This window comes from Eptatretus burgeri, chromosome 2 (genome assembly GCF_056783735.1).
Source record: "Eptatretus burgeri isolate ZD-2024b chromosome 2, Ebu_testis_v1, whole genome shotgun sequence".
NCBI classification, from domain to species: domain Eukaryota; kingdom Metazoa; phylum Chordata; class Myxini; order Myxiniformes; family Myxinidae; genus Eptatretus; species Eptatretus burgeri.
The window spans coordinates 127,112,878-127,129,629 of NC_140962.1; the positions used below are offsets into that span (position 1 = coordinate 127,112,878).

The following is a 16,752-nucleotide window of genomic DNA, read 5'->3' on the forward strand; positions in this document are numbered from 1 at the left end:
TTTCTAGTTTTTTGAATTTTGAAATTTGAGAAAGATGTTTGTGCTTTTTAATTTTTTGGAGTTCATTCTCCATGATCAGTTTTGTTCAAAAAGTCTGATTTCACCATCTCTTGTTTAAGTGTGTACAAGTGACCGAGCGAAAGCAATTAACTGGAGAGATATTTGCATTGATACTGTGCATTTTCTCTTTCCATGGATCCATGTAAATAATTATTCAACTCTGTTGAAATAAATTGTTAAAATAACCTGTGAGTGAATTTTCTTTGCAGTCCCAAGTCCTAACTTCATCTTTGCCATCATCTGTCTCATGAACAACATCATCTGATCATTGCCGGAATGTACTGGTGATGCCGATCAACAATCCTGTGCCAGGTTTTGAGGGAAATGGGGGTTGACGTGGGAGTCTTCGAGCTCTGTTGGTATTTCCATGGCACCCCCGACTGCACTTTCTCCCTCAATGTCATTGTCATATACAATTCCCTGAACGATAGGTTCCTCCCCCAAATCATCATCCGCATCAAAACCCACCTGGATGATCTGCTCATCTTTGTCCGACATTGCTGCCCAATTCCTTTTTACTAAAATTTGGGCCAACCAGCTCTTTATAATTTTGGTGGTGCACGAGTCGCCCCCTCGGACCGAATCTCGCTCCTGACTCCAAATTAGTCTCACTCCTGACACCAAATTTGTCGCGGATTTGGGGTTCAAGGCTTGCCACGATGGGAAGCACTTGGGTCCCTCCAAGCACCTGGTCTTGAGGCCGCTGGGCACAGATAACTCTGCCCACTGACAGGTTACTAAGCAACCACGAACGCCAATTGGCACGGCCAATCCTGGCTGGGTTACATTACTTAGCATGCTAACTTACCTAGGGCGGCCGGCTAATCGGGGTCAGTGCCCTCACCACACACTTGGATTACTGCAGAGCATTACAGTGAGTGTGCGTTGGCTGACAAAGCAAATTATTGCGATAGAACGTCCCATCTAACCTCACTTGTGCATTGCATCAGACCAATAAAGGAAAAGACAACCAAAACAAATTGGAAGAAGCAACAAACAATTATTTATTACAAACACACAAGCAAGTAATCATTTAAAAGCAAGTATTTGCAAGCAAGAAAGTAAAAAGGTACATTTGAGAAGATTTAACCATAATACGTATTCTTCTTCAATGTTACTGAAACAAAATAACTTGGCCATCATTCACTACGGGGAAAATAATAAAACAAAAAGGACTTGAAAATAAAATAAAAGTAATGAATTGAGGAAAGGAAAGCAGTTGTTACGGTTGTGGGGGTAGATGGGGGAATTTCATGGGAAAGTTGGGATTGTGTGGAATTGCTTGGTCCGTGGATGTGTGGGAGACATCTCGATGTAAAATAAGTCAGGAAACCGTATGCTTCAGTGTTACATGCCACCACACTGGAGGGGTGGGGGGGGGGGGTTCTGTGTTAATCAGATAGGGATTAAGACCAATTTTCCTCAGTATTGAATTGCCCTCTGTGACGTCCTGCAGTTTTGTATTTACAAGCAAGCCACGAAAGAAGTGCATTTTTATAAAAATTAAAGCCATACCAACAAGCAAACAAAACGTGCTGCGGAGGCAGAAACGCCGCCTTCCCGGTTTTCATGCCAACAAGCCATGCCCGGAGGTGGAAGGAGGTGTGAGTTTGAGAAGCAGACAGTACTTGTGAGAGGAAAGTGGCTGGGAAGAAGGATCTCGTTTTTGCTCGCCTCTCAGCATGACAAAATGATGACAAAGTTCTCGCATTCGTGCTGAGGTGAATTGGCTCATGTGGTGGAGCAAGACGCTGACCATTATCTCTTGGCTAGTCGTGAGAGATGGACCTCAAAGCCTCGTGTGTATCACCGAAGGGAGTGGCGCCATTCTGCCGAGAGCAGCATCATCAGTTAGCGCAGTTGGTGAGCCCTGGTGTTGAATATCGCCTCATAAATTACCTCATGTATGTTTCCCACCCAAAGAGCGGCTCGGCACCATTTTTGGGTATGTCTTCGTACGCAGGACGAAGTAACTCAATCCCAAAGTTCAATAGAGACCATCACTGGACCAAGCTAAGTCCCAGAATAAGGGAGGATTTTATTTTGTTTTATTTTCCCCATGTCTGCATTAAAGTCCCTGTGTGGAGGCGCCTCAACTTTAGACCTTAATTTACTTGACGTATTATTATTACATTCTGAATTATAACCTTTGTAATTCTTTTTATATTTTCATTAAATCCCATTTTTATTTTAAGATGATGGTGTCCATGGATCTGTTGTGAGTTCGAGTTTAAACCCCTTGTGCTGTGCTTCTGTTGATCTGCCAATGCTGTCCTGCCCATCTCGCTTGTGCTATAACCTCTGAGGATTAAGTGTCTGTTTCCTAAGAAAAACTGCTCAGTGATCTAGGCCTGGCCGGTGTTAACCACCCATCCACCACAATTGGGTTGGGGATTAATGTAACTACTAGACCCACGACACAGTATTTCCTTCTTTCCCTCACCTCACACAAATATACAGGAGATTGTGGAGGAAAATTGGTGGAGAAGACAGGCAGTTGCGTTGTGAAGCGACGGGGACACGCAGCCATGTCTACATGAGCCAAGACCCAAGAGGTGAGTCCTCTCTGGCGTGCCAGATATGCGAGCTGGATGTGTGACTCGCCCTCCTCTGCCTCAGATCCTTCCTTCTCGGATCCCCCTTGATGAGTTGCTGCTGTTCACCCTCCTTGTCCTTCGTGGCTGACATGATCGCGAGGGCAGGATGATGCTCACTGAAGGAGTTTTGTTTTTCCACAGAATCTTGACACCAACTGCTCAATAAACTTTCCTTTCTTTTCCTTCACATGTTTTTGTTCCTTCCCTCACGAGCATTCTCAATCTTTTAGTCTTAAGATCAGGTGAGCTTCGGCCGCTCGTTTCTCCTTTCTGCTTCCCTCAGACTTCTGCATCTGCCCTTTCATTTGCTCTCTGCATTTTTCTTCTTTTCTTTCCGCTTTTCTGAGTCGTCTGCTCAGGAGCACTGTTCGCGCGTTGACAGATAAAGCCCTTGTTGGATGGAAGTCATTATCACAATGTCGTTATTAAGTCCTAGTAACAACTTCCATCCAACAAGGGCTTTATCTGAAATGCTCTCCCTGAAGTGATAATGCCCATCTGTTTCCCATGAATTTTGCAGTATTTTCAGCCTTAAACATTATGGAGCTCAAAACACAAAGCCGTTTATTCTCAGAAAATAAACTCATAAAATCTCACAGAATAGTTTGGTGACCTTTTTTCCCACCTCCCCTCCAGTCTTCTTGTCTTGTTACCTCAGATCTCAAAACTAGCTGATTCGTGATTCAACAATTTTTTCAAAAATTTCCTTCAATTCACTCCTAAGGGATTGTGAATCACTCGGAGAAAGATACTGACATGTCAAACCAAAAGAACAGCAACAACTTAGCATCTTTTTTCACTTTAAGTAATAGCCAGACAAGTGTTTAACCAACATCCAGTGGAGGGAGAAGTACACCATCCCTGATTATTGCAAAGATGGCAGGAAATTTGGTGCAAACAAAAAGCAATCAAAGGCATTTTTGCTGGAGGAGAGAAACAAGTGGACAGAGTGAAAGCAGATTTTGAAGAATGCCTGGTCTTCTCAACAAATTTCCAACCCACACCATGAGAATAATCTCTGATCGGAATAAATCAGCCACCTCGAACCATAACAAGCATCATTTCAGGCAGTGAAAGTACCTGTTCTCAATCAGAAAGCTACATCATTGGGAATTGCAATGATTGATAGAAGAAACCTCCTGGGAGTGGAATATTTTGGATGAAATTGAAGGGAGCCTGTTTGAACTGTTTCTTCATGGTAGACCATATCACGATGTGCATCAAAAAGTGTATATCGAGATGAAGTTGTTTTTGCTCTTCTTGTGAGTTAACAGAGAAAAAAAAAAATCAAAGAGTGGGAGGAGAAAAAAGGGCAGAGAAAAAAGAGTGGACGGAGTGGTGGATGAGACCAGGTGGGTGAGTGGAGGTAGCACCATGTGGCGGAGAAGTGGAGGCGGAGTCGCAGACAATAACGACAGAAGGGTGGGTGAGGAAGGTAGAGTTATTGATCCCAAGCCTGGTAGAAGAGCCGACAGGAATGAAAAAAGGACGATGGGCCGGAACGACGCTCGAATGACCCAGGAACGACGATCACTCTGGAACGACACACCAGGAATGACGAGCAAGAATGACGACGACTCTTCTTCCAGGACTCCGCGACTCGTCCTTTTATAGATCCAGTGGTGCGGGGTGGGGGCGATGACCCGAAAAGATGTGTTGTCACCCGAATTGGGTTGGCTGGTTGAGTCCCGGTCAGCACACGGGTCGGCCGTTATGACCGGAAGTGGCTCCACTTCAGTTCCAGATAGATGGTTTCAAGCTGTGTGATCGTCTCACTCCGAGCCCCATGATATGAATCGCCCCTCACCGAACTCCGCGACATGAATTGCCTTGCACCGATCTCCTGGACCATGTCCCGGTGATCCGCGATTGGTGCTGACCAATGTGCCTGCTCCATGGTGTGCCATGCGGCCCGAGCGATCCGGCCGCACAGCACGCCTCTGCCTCATCACGGCTTCGTCTGGAGGAGAGGCGAGGAGACGTCCGCCATCTGTGGGGAACACCAGCGGCCACCAGCAAGGACTGATGGTAAGGTGTTAGGGTAAACCCATGCACAGACGGTAAGATGTGTGACATTTGTGCCCTGCTCTGTGCGATAATGAAGTGTCGCAAGCGGCGCATGGGTCCGCTCGATTCTGCTTTCATGTGTGTGTGGGCGAACTCCGATCTGTAGCAGGAATTGAGGGGAATGATAGGATGTAATAATTAGACTGAGGTATGGAGGGAAAAGAAGATGTCGATATAACTAAATCCAGAAATGGGTTGAAAAGAACGCACCACCCGTATCTTGCACACTCTTCTCTTGTACAAAGTGGCGTGGTTGTTGTTTTTCTATTATCGGCCCCTGACAATGTAGTTACTGGCACCAAAGCTGCCAGCCACGCTCTCGCCGATATTGGGTCATTTGCTTCTGTGTTGTGAAAAACAACATCCGTGCAGCTTCTTTGAGAGATATTCCTTCATATACCTTTTCACTGCAACCAGCAATGTCATCCCAGATCATCAGAAGCTTGAGACGATCATGTCGAGCTGCCGAGCATACTCTTTGACTTGCTGCAAAAGTTAATTTGAGGGAACGCTTGAGGAGGGGAGCTCTGCGCTGTTCCACGCCATGCCACGCTATGCCGATCGGGTGTCCGAGCGCAGTGTCTGCTGGCCTACACGAGTACCCAAATTCGGATTTACCTCAGGATTTAACTCGGGAATAAACAGAAAAGAAGAGTAGAAATGAAGTTGGTGGTGAAAGCAAACCTAGCTATGAGATCCCCGCAACACATATCCTGTTGTCCTGCTAGACAAAGGGGATGTGACTATTTGAACACATATTAATGGAATAACTGTCTAGAGACCACTAAATGTTGGATGCCATTGCCTTTGAGGCATGCGCTTCCGAGAACCGCAACAATACATTCATTCATTAGCCACTTTCCCCCAGGACTGAAGAAAGGTACAAATAAGAAACGATGTAACATGGGATTACATTCCATCTTCTATATATAAAGGGCAGTATCAGTCTTCACTTTCTGGATTCCATTAAAATGATGCCAGATGTAAAAAATAGTTTTCATTGTGGATTAATGTTCAGTTTCATTTTACGTTCTTTGGTTTTTAATCACATATAATTTCGATAAATTGATTATATTTGGATGAATCTTCTCTAATAACTGCATTTACAATGGACAAACGTATCAACTTCTCTTCAACTTCCATTACAATGAACATTAAAACGACTGATGAATTCAGGTTACCTGAACCATACTACACGAGCTTGATCTTGTTTTTTACATCATTGAGTGGATTTACTATCTTGGGGAATAGTCTGGTTCTCACAGCTGTGATCCACTCTCATCATCTCATGCATGGCGTTACACATTTCTACATCTGTTCGCTCTCTGTGGCCGATTTATTAATTGGCGTGGTAATGATGCCTCCAACTACAATGAAAGTTCTACACGGACCATCAATTTTTGGGCGAGACGTGTGCAACTTCTTAATGGCGGTTGATATTGCGTGTGTCACAGTGAGTATCACCACTCTCTGCGCGATCGCCATTGATCGTTACATTGCTGTCACGAGGCCTCTACGATACCGAACCGTGGTGACTCGGACCCGTGCTTGTGGTGTTGTGGTTTTACTTTGGAGTCTGTCGATTTCGATCTCTTTCCTTCCTATTTTCCTTGGCTTGAGTCAATCAAAATTGCCTGAATATCAATTGTGCTACAAGGACCCGGAATGTTGCAGCTCATTTTTCTCCAAAGAGTACATGCTCACAACAACGATCATTCCTTTTTATATTCCATCCATCATCATGATTCTGGTTTACTGGAAGGTGCTGAAAGAAGCCAACAAACAGGTGAGATCCTTCATATTGTAACAAGAAAATAAATTGCTGGACGATTATTGTGGAGACAATATTGTTGTGGCTTTTCCACTTTTTTGTGTTCATCAAGTAATGTACTTTGCATGAATCATTTGCTTTAACAGAGTTTTCATTGTTTTTTTTTTCGGGCTTGCCCAGAAATGACTCTCCATTTAACTTTATTAATGTCAGCACCAACGATAAAGTCAGAGGTTTTGAGAATTTGTTGAGCAAGGCATAATTATGAAAAGTCGCAGACAAGGCAAAATATAAACAGATCACCAGACTCACGTTGGAATAACAATTTGAACATATACTATGATTATCGCAGGTCAGCGTTTCAACCCTTGGCCCAGTTGTATCCTTTCCTTCCCCTCACTCCTCCCCACATCCATTGTACGTCCAAGTCTGTCTCGAGCTTGGACTTAAAATTTGTTGTTGTTTGTTGCTTTCCCCCTTTCTCAACTGTTCGTTGTGTCATGTTGGGTCCTGATCCTTTTAGTGCACTTGTACGAGAGCTCCTTTCAGTGTACTCTTCCATGAGCCTCGACTATGTATTCCAAAAAGCGACATAAATAGATGATTCACTCCAATCGTTTCACATGTTTTTAAGTCAATAATGTCCCATGATCTGCACAGAGCGTTTGGTGTGGCAAAGCTGGTTCTTTTTTTTGGAATTCGGGAATTTTTTTCAGGGTGCTAGCAATAGCTCACATCCTCTTCATGAACAACACTGAGGGATCTTTAACTTCCACCAAGTAATGATGGCATACAAGACACCTGGTTTAACTTTCATCTAAGAAACAGCACACACATTGATGTTCCACCCTGCTTGTAAAACATGAGGATGAAAGTTTGCAGAGTAGGTTGACAAAGTCAAGTCGAATCTTGGATTCGAACCAAGGAAAGCAGCTTTGAGGCATGAGTGTGTTCCTCAAGGGAATCCTGCTATCCATTTATAAACCAGATTTGACAAAATGCCATGAAATGAACAATATGAAATATTTTGAAACTGATATTGCCAATTATTTTTGTTGCAGTTAGGGAAAATGAAACAGGGTGTATTGAACATGCAATCCCATGGAAGAAGCAAATATTTCAAAAATAATCAGAACAAAGGAGTGAACACGAGTGAGCATCGAGCATTGAAAACCTTAAGCGTTGTTACGGGAATATTCCTGTTCTGTTGGTTGCCACTTCACATCATTTCCTCACTTCAAATTTTCTGTCCCACATGCACAAGTGATGTTCTATTCGACATATTTCTATTGCTGGGCTACTTGAACTCAGCATGTAACCCGGTTCTCTATTCACGAAGCCCTGAACTCATGGCAGCTTACAAGCGCTTGCTGCGTTTGGATGGAAGAAACGAACGAGTTGGGAATCGTAACATGATGACTCGAATCAAGCGTACTTTGCTGTGCAAAAACATACATTCAGGAAAAGAATGCCGAGTTACAGTGATAAACAAAGAGGGTAACTGAATCATCATTTAATTTTATTCAGTGATCAAAGCCTGGAAGAGGAGAGTGCAGTAAATATGATACAAGGGGTGTTTAAAATGTTCTACGAACCATATGCTTTGTTCTTACAACATATTGAATACAAGACAAGGTTTAACAAATTACTGATGTCATAATGTGGATTCGGGATTTGAACATGTAATGTGTGATCTGTTCAGAATACCGAGATGTGAATCTAAATGAATGAAATTACAATAAAGATATCTCCAACCTTAAGCCAGCCACCTAAACTGTTATGCTAACACCAGGGTTCCTGTAATTATAATAAAGATATTTGAGGGGAAACTGGATAGATATACTTTTCAATTATTCCTCATTAAAATATTTTAAAAAGCCCTTGCATGGATAAGGTATTGGCACTCTAACAAGAGCGTAATCTTCATAGTTGACTGAATCAATAAATCCATTACCTAAGAGAAAGTGAAATGTTATTCAAATACTGAACAGGGCTCAGTGAGGAACTAGTTTTCAGCATGCAAATGTTATTTGAAAGATACACAACACAGGGTATGTATGGCATTGCAAATACATTTGAAGTATGAGAAGGGCACTCAGTAGCCTCCACCAGGCTAAAAAGTTTACGTTTTGCATCCCACTGATAAGCTGGATCTGGATCTCCTGACCTGAACCAAAATCGAATCGGCTTGTTCTTTTCATCTAACCAACTCATCCACCAAGTTTTGTCATAACTCGCCCACAACTTTTTGAGATATCATGCTATACATCATTTTGTCAACGTTTGTCAATGGTGAAGAATCATGCATAAAATTAAAAAAATTTAACATATCTGGATCAGCATTGGGATCTTCACCAAAATCGAAACACTTCTTCCTTGTCATACATCAATCCGTGCACCAAGTTTACTTGATTCCATCAACTTTTTAACATGTCGTGCTGTATATAATATTATCCCTATCTCTTAATGGTGACGAATCACTTAAAAAATTCGAGGATCCGGATCCGGATCTTCACCAAAATAGAAGCATTTCATCCTTGTCACAATCCCAAACTGTCCACCAAATTTCGGCAGAATCCGTCCTCAATTTTTTTGAGATATCCTGTTCACAGGTAGGCAGCAAACAAATAAACAAGCAGTCATAGACTGGTACTTACGAAATCGTCAACTTGACCTCTGACCTTGTCTAATAAAAGCTGTCTCTAGAGAAGGTAGCGACGCAAACCAGAAGTTTCTACGATGATTCTGCACCAAACCATCAAAAATCGAATGTTTTGGATGTTTGACCTCACTGTGACCTTGACCTTTGACCGATTTTGACAAAAATCTAATTAGCACTACCCATTACCCTCCTGAATCATGTGGTGTAATTTGACATTGGGAGCTTCTTCCGTTCTCGAGTTATCGTGCCTACAAACAAACACACAAACACACAAACACACACACACACAGACAAACAAACAAACACACAAACAGAGGACAGAAGTCATCAATATACTTACGAAATCTTTAGATTTCGTAAGTAACAAGAAAGTTATTGTGCAGAGCAAGATACTTGCGAAATCCATAAAACTCATTTGACCTTTTGGTGTTTGTCAGAAAGAAAAAAAACTGGTGTAAAAAATACTTGGTGGTTGAATTCAGTTACATAATATGTAAATCCTCTTCAACTTCCAAATCAATCAGATGATAACTGAGCATATAAAAAATTGCTCCTGAGTTATTGACAAATGTGCAATCCTTCAACCATGAAATGAACAAGATGTTGACCTATTGACCAATGTTGGCTTGAAAAATAATCGGTGTTTGAAGTCATTGACCTCATATTGCAAATCCTCTTCAAATTAAAAGTCGATGAAAATTGACAATTTTAGAAATATGGCCTGTGTTGAGCTTTTGAATTTTAGAAATAGGCAGCATGCTTATGACCAACTCTAGCATTTTGTGAAGTTTCGTGAAGATCAGGTTGAAATTGTCACCTGTAGATGATTGACGTAATACAGACAGACAAACAAATGAATAAATAAACCAATGTCACCTGCAGGGTGACACGTATCTTGCCAAAAGGTGACCACGTTTGACTTATTTAAGGTCACACTGAGGTGAACAGAGCTGCTATCCACCAGGAGCGACTCCTTGAGGAATATCTGCCTACGAGAGATTCCGATGAGAATCGTTCCACAGAGTAACCATGAAAAATATGCGTTTGCCTCATAACGTCACCAAATGACGTCATAATGTCTCAAGCTTGACATATCTGGAAAGCACTCATCGAGGTGTTCAATTTGAGGTACTACTCGAAATGGTTCCTAAAACTTGAAAATTTGACCTTGGGGTCAAATATGTTTGACCTAGGGCACTAACCATGAAGGTCAAGGCCGATCGCCACGAAAAATTAATCAGCTGAGCGCCAGACCATGAACTATATTCCCATGAAGTTTGAAGACGATCCGATCAAAATTACTCAAAAAATAAGGGTTTCGTCGACTCCCTTGATTTGCGACAAAGTGACCTTGACCTTTGACCTTGACCTTGAAAATGTTATGCGCTGAAAGGAACCTCTATAGGACTCTGATATGCGAAGTTACAAAAATTTCCAATGATAACTGTGCTCTGCAGAGTGATCGATACGTGATTAGAGACAAAAAAAAACAAAAAAAAAAACATACACGCTGACTTACATATCTTGCAAAAACTTCGTTTTGGCAAGATAAAAATCAGTCATAGAGCGACACTTGGCAAACCAGAACAAAGTAGAACGGCATTCGGTGGAGAACATACTTCCACCAGGATGAACAGTTTACGTTTTGTATCCCACTGATGGGCTGGATCTGAACCAAAATTTAATCCGCTTGTTCTTGTCACCCAACCAACGTAACCACCTCGCTTTATCATAATTCGTCCACAACTTTTTGAGATATCATGATATATATGGGGCCAAAAACGATCTCTCAATTTTAGAAATTAGGCCTATGATGACCTTTTGACTTTAAATATAATAGGTGGTTTAATTCATTGACTGGACTTGCAAATCCTGTTCAAATTTCAAGTCAATCAGATGAAAACTGATTATTTTAGAAATTCGGCCTATGATGACCTTTTGGTCGATGTTGACCTCAAAAATAATAGGTGGTTGAATTCAGTCACCAGATATTTAAATGCTCTTCAAATTTCAAGTCAATGGAATGCAAATTGACAATTTTAGAAGCATGGCATATGTTGACGTTTTGACCTATGTTGACCTTCTGCTTGATGTTGACATAAAAAAAAAATAATAATAGGTGTTTGAATTCAGTGACATAATATGTAAACCCTGTTCAAATTTCGTCAATCAGATGAAAATTGAGGATTTTACAAATTTAGAAAGGTTTTTGACCTTTGGCATATGATGACTTTTGACCTCAAAAATATATAGGATTCTAGCATACCATGAACTCTACCATTTGGTAGTTTCGTGAGGATCAGTTTAAAATTGTGACCTGTCGGCGATTAACGGGGAGTGGACAGACAAATGAAAGTGATCAACATACTTGTCCAAATTTTTTTTTTTGCCAAGTAACAATAAAGATGTCATGAATAGGCTATTCTTTGCAGGCACAGTACTTGCGAAATCCCTAAAACGAATTTAACCTAAAAATAAATGGTGGTTGAATTGAATGACGGAATATGCAAATCCTCTGCAAGTCAATATGCAAGTCAATCGGATGAAATAGACTATTTTAGAAATTTGGCCTATGTTGACCTTTTGGCCGACGTTGACCTCAAAAATAATTGGTGTTTGAATTCATTGATGCAATGTGCAAATCCTTTTCAAATTTCAAGTCACTCAGACAGAGTGCTATGGCGGCCATCTTTATTTTCTTGTGGGCCGAACACATGAGTCATGTAGGCCTCTGGTGATTATACACTGTCTGGCTTTGTTAGGGCAGATTTCCATTGGGTTTGTTTGGGTCGACTATTAATCATGATGAGGGACCCTGAAATATCAAATTATATGTCTAATAAAAATTGGTAAGGTTTAATCAAGCCTGTATGCACCTCCTGTGTTGTAACTGAGTTTGAATGTAAAATAGATATTTTTGTTCCACACATGTCTTGCCTCATGCATATTCATGGTTTGCCTAATGTATATTTATGCTCTGCCCATGTGTTGCATCATCTCTGCTGGAAATGGGTGAGGACGGTTCTTCCCTGTGTGGCGGAACGTGTGGTTGTCTGTTGAGAATGCACAGTTTTTACTGTCGCATTTGGAGTGTTTTAAAATTACGTAAAAGTAATATAAAACTCTAAGTGATGGGAAGCTGCCTGGAGCATTCTTTTTTCAAAGAAACAGGACACATATTTCATTCCAGGATAGTAAAAACATGACTCCGCACTTGTCTCTCCGCCGGGAGGAAGAAGAGCCGGCATGTCAAGCTCGCTTCACAAGGTCTGTCACTGGCTCCCAAGATTCATCGAGAGCCGCGATGTTGAGCTCACTTCACACATGGTCTGTCGCTAGCTCCTGGGTTTGGTCGAACACTTCCAGGTCTTCGCTCCTTGTTTTCGGCCAAAGCATAAGTAGCCGAGGCCTCTGTCTGAGCTGCCATGACATGTAAATTGGACGAAGCTCGATTGCTGCTCAAAGAGCAACGATTGAATACTGCACAGCAATGATTGCTGGACATGCAGCAACAGATACATCTCGGAGAGCTGAAGCAGGAGAAAGAAACTGCCGTAACTCAGGCCCATTGGAGGCGATGTCCGATGCTCTGTGTTGGGGCGTATTCGAAGATATTTTGGCAGCTGGATTACCTACACTTGCAGAAAAGGTGTGAATGCTGTTTTCCAGGAATACCACATCTCCACCACCATCCATTATCTCTGAAGACGATACTGAAGGTATTTCACCAGATACCTGGGTGCGTTCTGACCCAGCTATGTCTCTCAACCAGTGTCATTTCAGAGAGACACCCTTTCACCAGCCATCAACATTGCAGCAGTAGCATCCATGGAGAACTCATCATCCTCAATCATGTCCAACAGGCAAGTTCTGTTTGCTCAATATAATACGATTCCAGCTCCTGGTGTATCATACAAAACTCACCAGACACCAACTAATGCCTTGCACACAACTAGCGTGTGTCATCTTTCTCCAATACCATGTGTCACGGTTGCACATTGACCCCCAGTGTTAACTTTATCACCAGAAATCTTTGCAGAAATTTCGTGACACAAGAGGAAATAAAGGCGGCAAAAACGATGGTTCCTTTCCCGGACTTTCAGCTTTGGTTCTCGCTGAAAATCCGGGAAGGGTACACCGTTGCTTAATAGCTCTGTTACTCAAACAAATCATCGAGAAATTTCCACATGACCTGGTGGATCGTTGGAGGATGGGGGCCTTCATGTACAAATAAACCCACAATATTACCTTTCTGCCATTTTCCATGCTCACATCCTTCATTCGGGGCAATGCAAAGTTTAGAAATGACCTCAGTCTAATGGTTTCCTCAGGAAATGATGAAAGATGTTCTTCAGCTACTGAGGTGAAAGCACCACTCACTATAAAGAACAGAATGTTTGCCTTCACGATTGAAACTCGCCAGACAATTTGGAGAGCAAGGCAGGATTCCACATTATATCAAAAGCTTGAGATATGTGCAGAAAGACGGCCCTGATCTAATTTCTGATATTGGGGGCCTCCATCCATTTTTGCAAGAGTTGAAGGAGCACTTCCAAGTTGGAGTGACAAGGGCTGAATCCAAATTGATGTTCTGAGATAAGACTGGTGGAGAAAAGGAATGATGTATGTCAACTGTGATGATGGATTCCATGACCTTGCAGATGCTTAGAAGTAGAGGAAGCTAATTGGCCTGGAGTTAAGGGGATTCATTTTTGCACCTTTCTCATGTAATTCCATGATATTGGCTGATTTCCAATTTCCCAGGTGAATATCGGAGATCAGTCCTGTTGTGTCAAAAAACAACACCAACAGCAAAAAATCCACAAAGAAAAATGCAAAGTCTGAATGTCGAAGCAGGTCACACTTTATGACCTGTGAATACAGGGGGGTCCTCGAATAGCAAATCTGTGAATAGCGGGGTCCAGCAGTACTAAAAAGAGGCGCACTTTTCAAAGTCCACCCTCCCTTCCCCATAAAGCAGTACTTTTCAACATTATTTTTTTCAGAAAAAAATATAATCGTAATTTTCAAGGCAAAACAAAAAAAGTCCACAGACAGACTTTGTATTATTAGACAAAATAGGATATTTATATGACACCATCACTTTTTTGCACTTCTGAGTGATATTTTTTTGGGGGAACTTTAATTCCAGATAAGGTATTATAATTTCCACGACATTCTGAAACCCGCATATGTAGACACCAACCAACACACACACACACACACACACACACACACACACACACACACACACACACACACACACACACACACACACACACACACACACACACACACACACACACACACACACACACACACACACACACACACACACACACGCACACCAACAAACAAATGTTAAGCCTTGACTATTCAGTTGAGGATTCTGTGTTTGGGGTTCACAGATCTAAGAACGTCCCCCTTCACACACATTATATAGTTATACACCTCGGACTTGGCTCTCGAGTGTCCACAACGGTGTATAGTAGGAGGGAGTGAAGCGCCAACCCATTGCTCCCATGGGTATTATCTGCTCAGTTTTGTCTTTTGTAATTCCTGTGAATAAAATGAACATAAAATCTCTTCCCCTTCTAAATCATATATCTTATAAGTCCAAGGAACCGTATCTATAACATAAACAATTTCAAAAAATTCGTTCGTCCATCGTTTAATATAAACTTTTTCAAAATGAGATTTCCACCTATATATTCTTACGATATCACCAACTTTGAACTTAGGTTTTCTGATATTAATCTCTTTTTCATATTTTAATTTTGTAAATGTTTGTGATGGTTTCATATTCGTTGACATGTGAATCATGTCATTGTACTAATCCACAATATCCTGAATAAAAGATGACCATTGTTGTGAACCGAGTTGTGTGAATTTTTTATATAGTCTCTCTTTTAAGGTACGATTAAAACGTTCAACAACAACGGCCTTCCCTTCATAAAAGGTACTGAAAAATGTAATAGTTATTTTTTAGAAAATTCATAAATGTCTTGTAAAAAACTCTTGACCCTCATCAGTCCACAATTTTTTAGGTTTTCTCTTACTTTTATTAAATATCTGTTGAAAGGCTAACATAAGAGTATTACCTGTTTTGTTTTTTAAAGGGACAACCCATGCGTATCTATTCCTCAAATCAATAACGGTTAAAGCATACTTCTACCCCATATCATTATTGAGTTCAATCAAATCAGCGGACCAGATATAACCAACTTCCTTGGAATAAACCTTCCTTCTATGAAACTTTGTGAATATTGGTTTATGTAATTCATCAGCTAATTGCTCTTCAGTCTTAATGACATCATTGGAGCCTTAAAGTTTTTTGAATTTCCAAGTCCAAGTTTCAATTTAGCACTGATCATCTTCTTCACGATGAACCAATCAACTTTTTCTCTCAAGGTTGGGTTTTGTATCAGAGACAAATTATACAACATTTCTCTATCGGCTTCATGCTTTTCTTCCAAAGTTGTGTTATTCCTATAATCAATATCGTGTCTCATGCACACTTCATCAACTCCATTGATGGGTTTACTCCATGATTTAGCATTGTCTGGCTCATCTAATCTTTTATCCAAGTTTGTGCCTGGACCACAGAAAGAATACCCTGGTAGATGTAATTCCCCTGGTATTCCAGTAGTTGTAAATTTACTTCCTGCTAAAAACTTTTGTATATCTCATCCGAGTTTGTGTTTGGAGATAAATTGATATTTTTTTGAACCACACACCGAACATATACCTTTTTGTATAACCCTGTTATTTTTACTTTTAAAATATGAGATATTTTTAGTATTAGTTTTCTTTTGACATTTGAGACAATAACTCATTTATTTATGAGAAAAATTCCTGCAGAGTGCAAAAACCTTTTTAGTTTCCAACATGAACATTTGAATCTTAATTTTGAAAACGTAAAGAATCCTTAGAAATGCCTTCAATCTCTCCTCCATTTATTTGAGAAAAAACAATGAAAAACGAATTAAAATGAATATCTTGCTGATGTCAATAGTCTTGTCGAAATTATTGCAAATAGACTTGTCAATTCTTCGTTTTCCTCCTCGGGGGGTTGAGTTATTTTCTGTAATACCCCCAATCTTTTTCTAATCTCATCGGTTTCCATATTTTCACATTTATTTAGTCTCGCTCTTTCCTCCCTCTCCTCCCTCTTCTTCTCGCTCTTCTCTCTTTCCTCCTTCTCTTTCTTCTCCCTCCCCTCCTTCTCTCTCTTCTCCTTTTCCTCCTCTTCTCTCTCTTCAACTCCTTCCTCGTCGCTTACTACCCTTGAATCGCTTACACCCCATAGAATATCATACATATATTCATCAGGATTTCTTGTTATTCCTGTATCCAAAATAATTATTTTTACAACAGGAAACCAATAAATTTTATTTTGAATTTCCAAAAGAGCCTTACCTTTTCTTAACTTTATAATTTTTTCATTATTTAACATTCTAATTAAATCTAAAGTTGTCGGTTTATCAACATCAGCATAATGCCAATATTTTATTGAAAATACCTCATTCATATGTTGTAGAACATATTTATTAAAATACCGAATACCCTTTTCTTGAAGGTATGCTTGGACACAG

General features: G+C 40.7%; 1 protein-coding gene across 1 annotated transcript; it reads left to right on the forward strand.

Annotated features, from left to right (window-relative positions):
• The first annotated feature begins 6,109 nt into the window (after positions 1-6,109).
• Positions 6,110-8,179, forward strand: LOC147033043 (beta-1 adrenergic receptor-like). The gene is made up of 2 exons (XM_085858943.1): positions 6,110-6,510; positions 7,557-8,179. Exons 1-2 carry the CDS (start codon positions 6,151-6,153, stop codon positions 7,998-8,000), a joined length of 804 nt encoding a protein of 267 aa, XP_085715069.1. The 5' UTR covers positions 6,110-6,150; the 3' UTR covers positions 8,001-8,179.
• The last annotated feature ends 8,573 nt before the right edge of the window (positions 8,180-16,752 follow it).

Bases quoted from the DNA above. Each gene is read 5' to 3' on its own strand.
- LOC147033043 (XM_085858943.1), top strand. From the start codon at position 6,151: ATGGCGGTTGATATTGCGTGTGTCACAGTGAGTATCACCACTCTCTGC. The intron at 6,511-7,556 runs GTGAGATCCTTC...TTTTTGTTGCAG, and splicing joins TGAAAGAAGCCAACAAACAG to TTAGGGAAAATGAAACAGGG.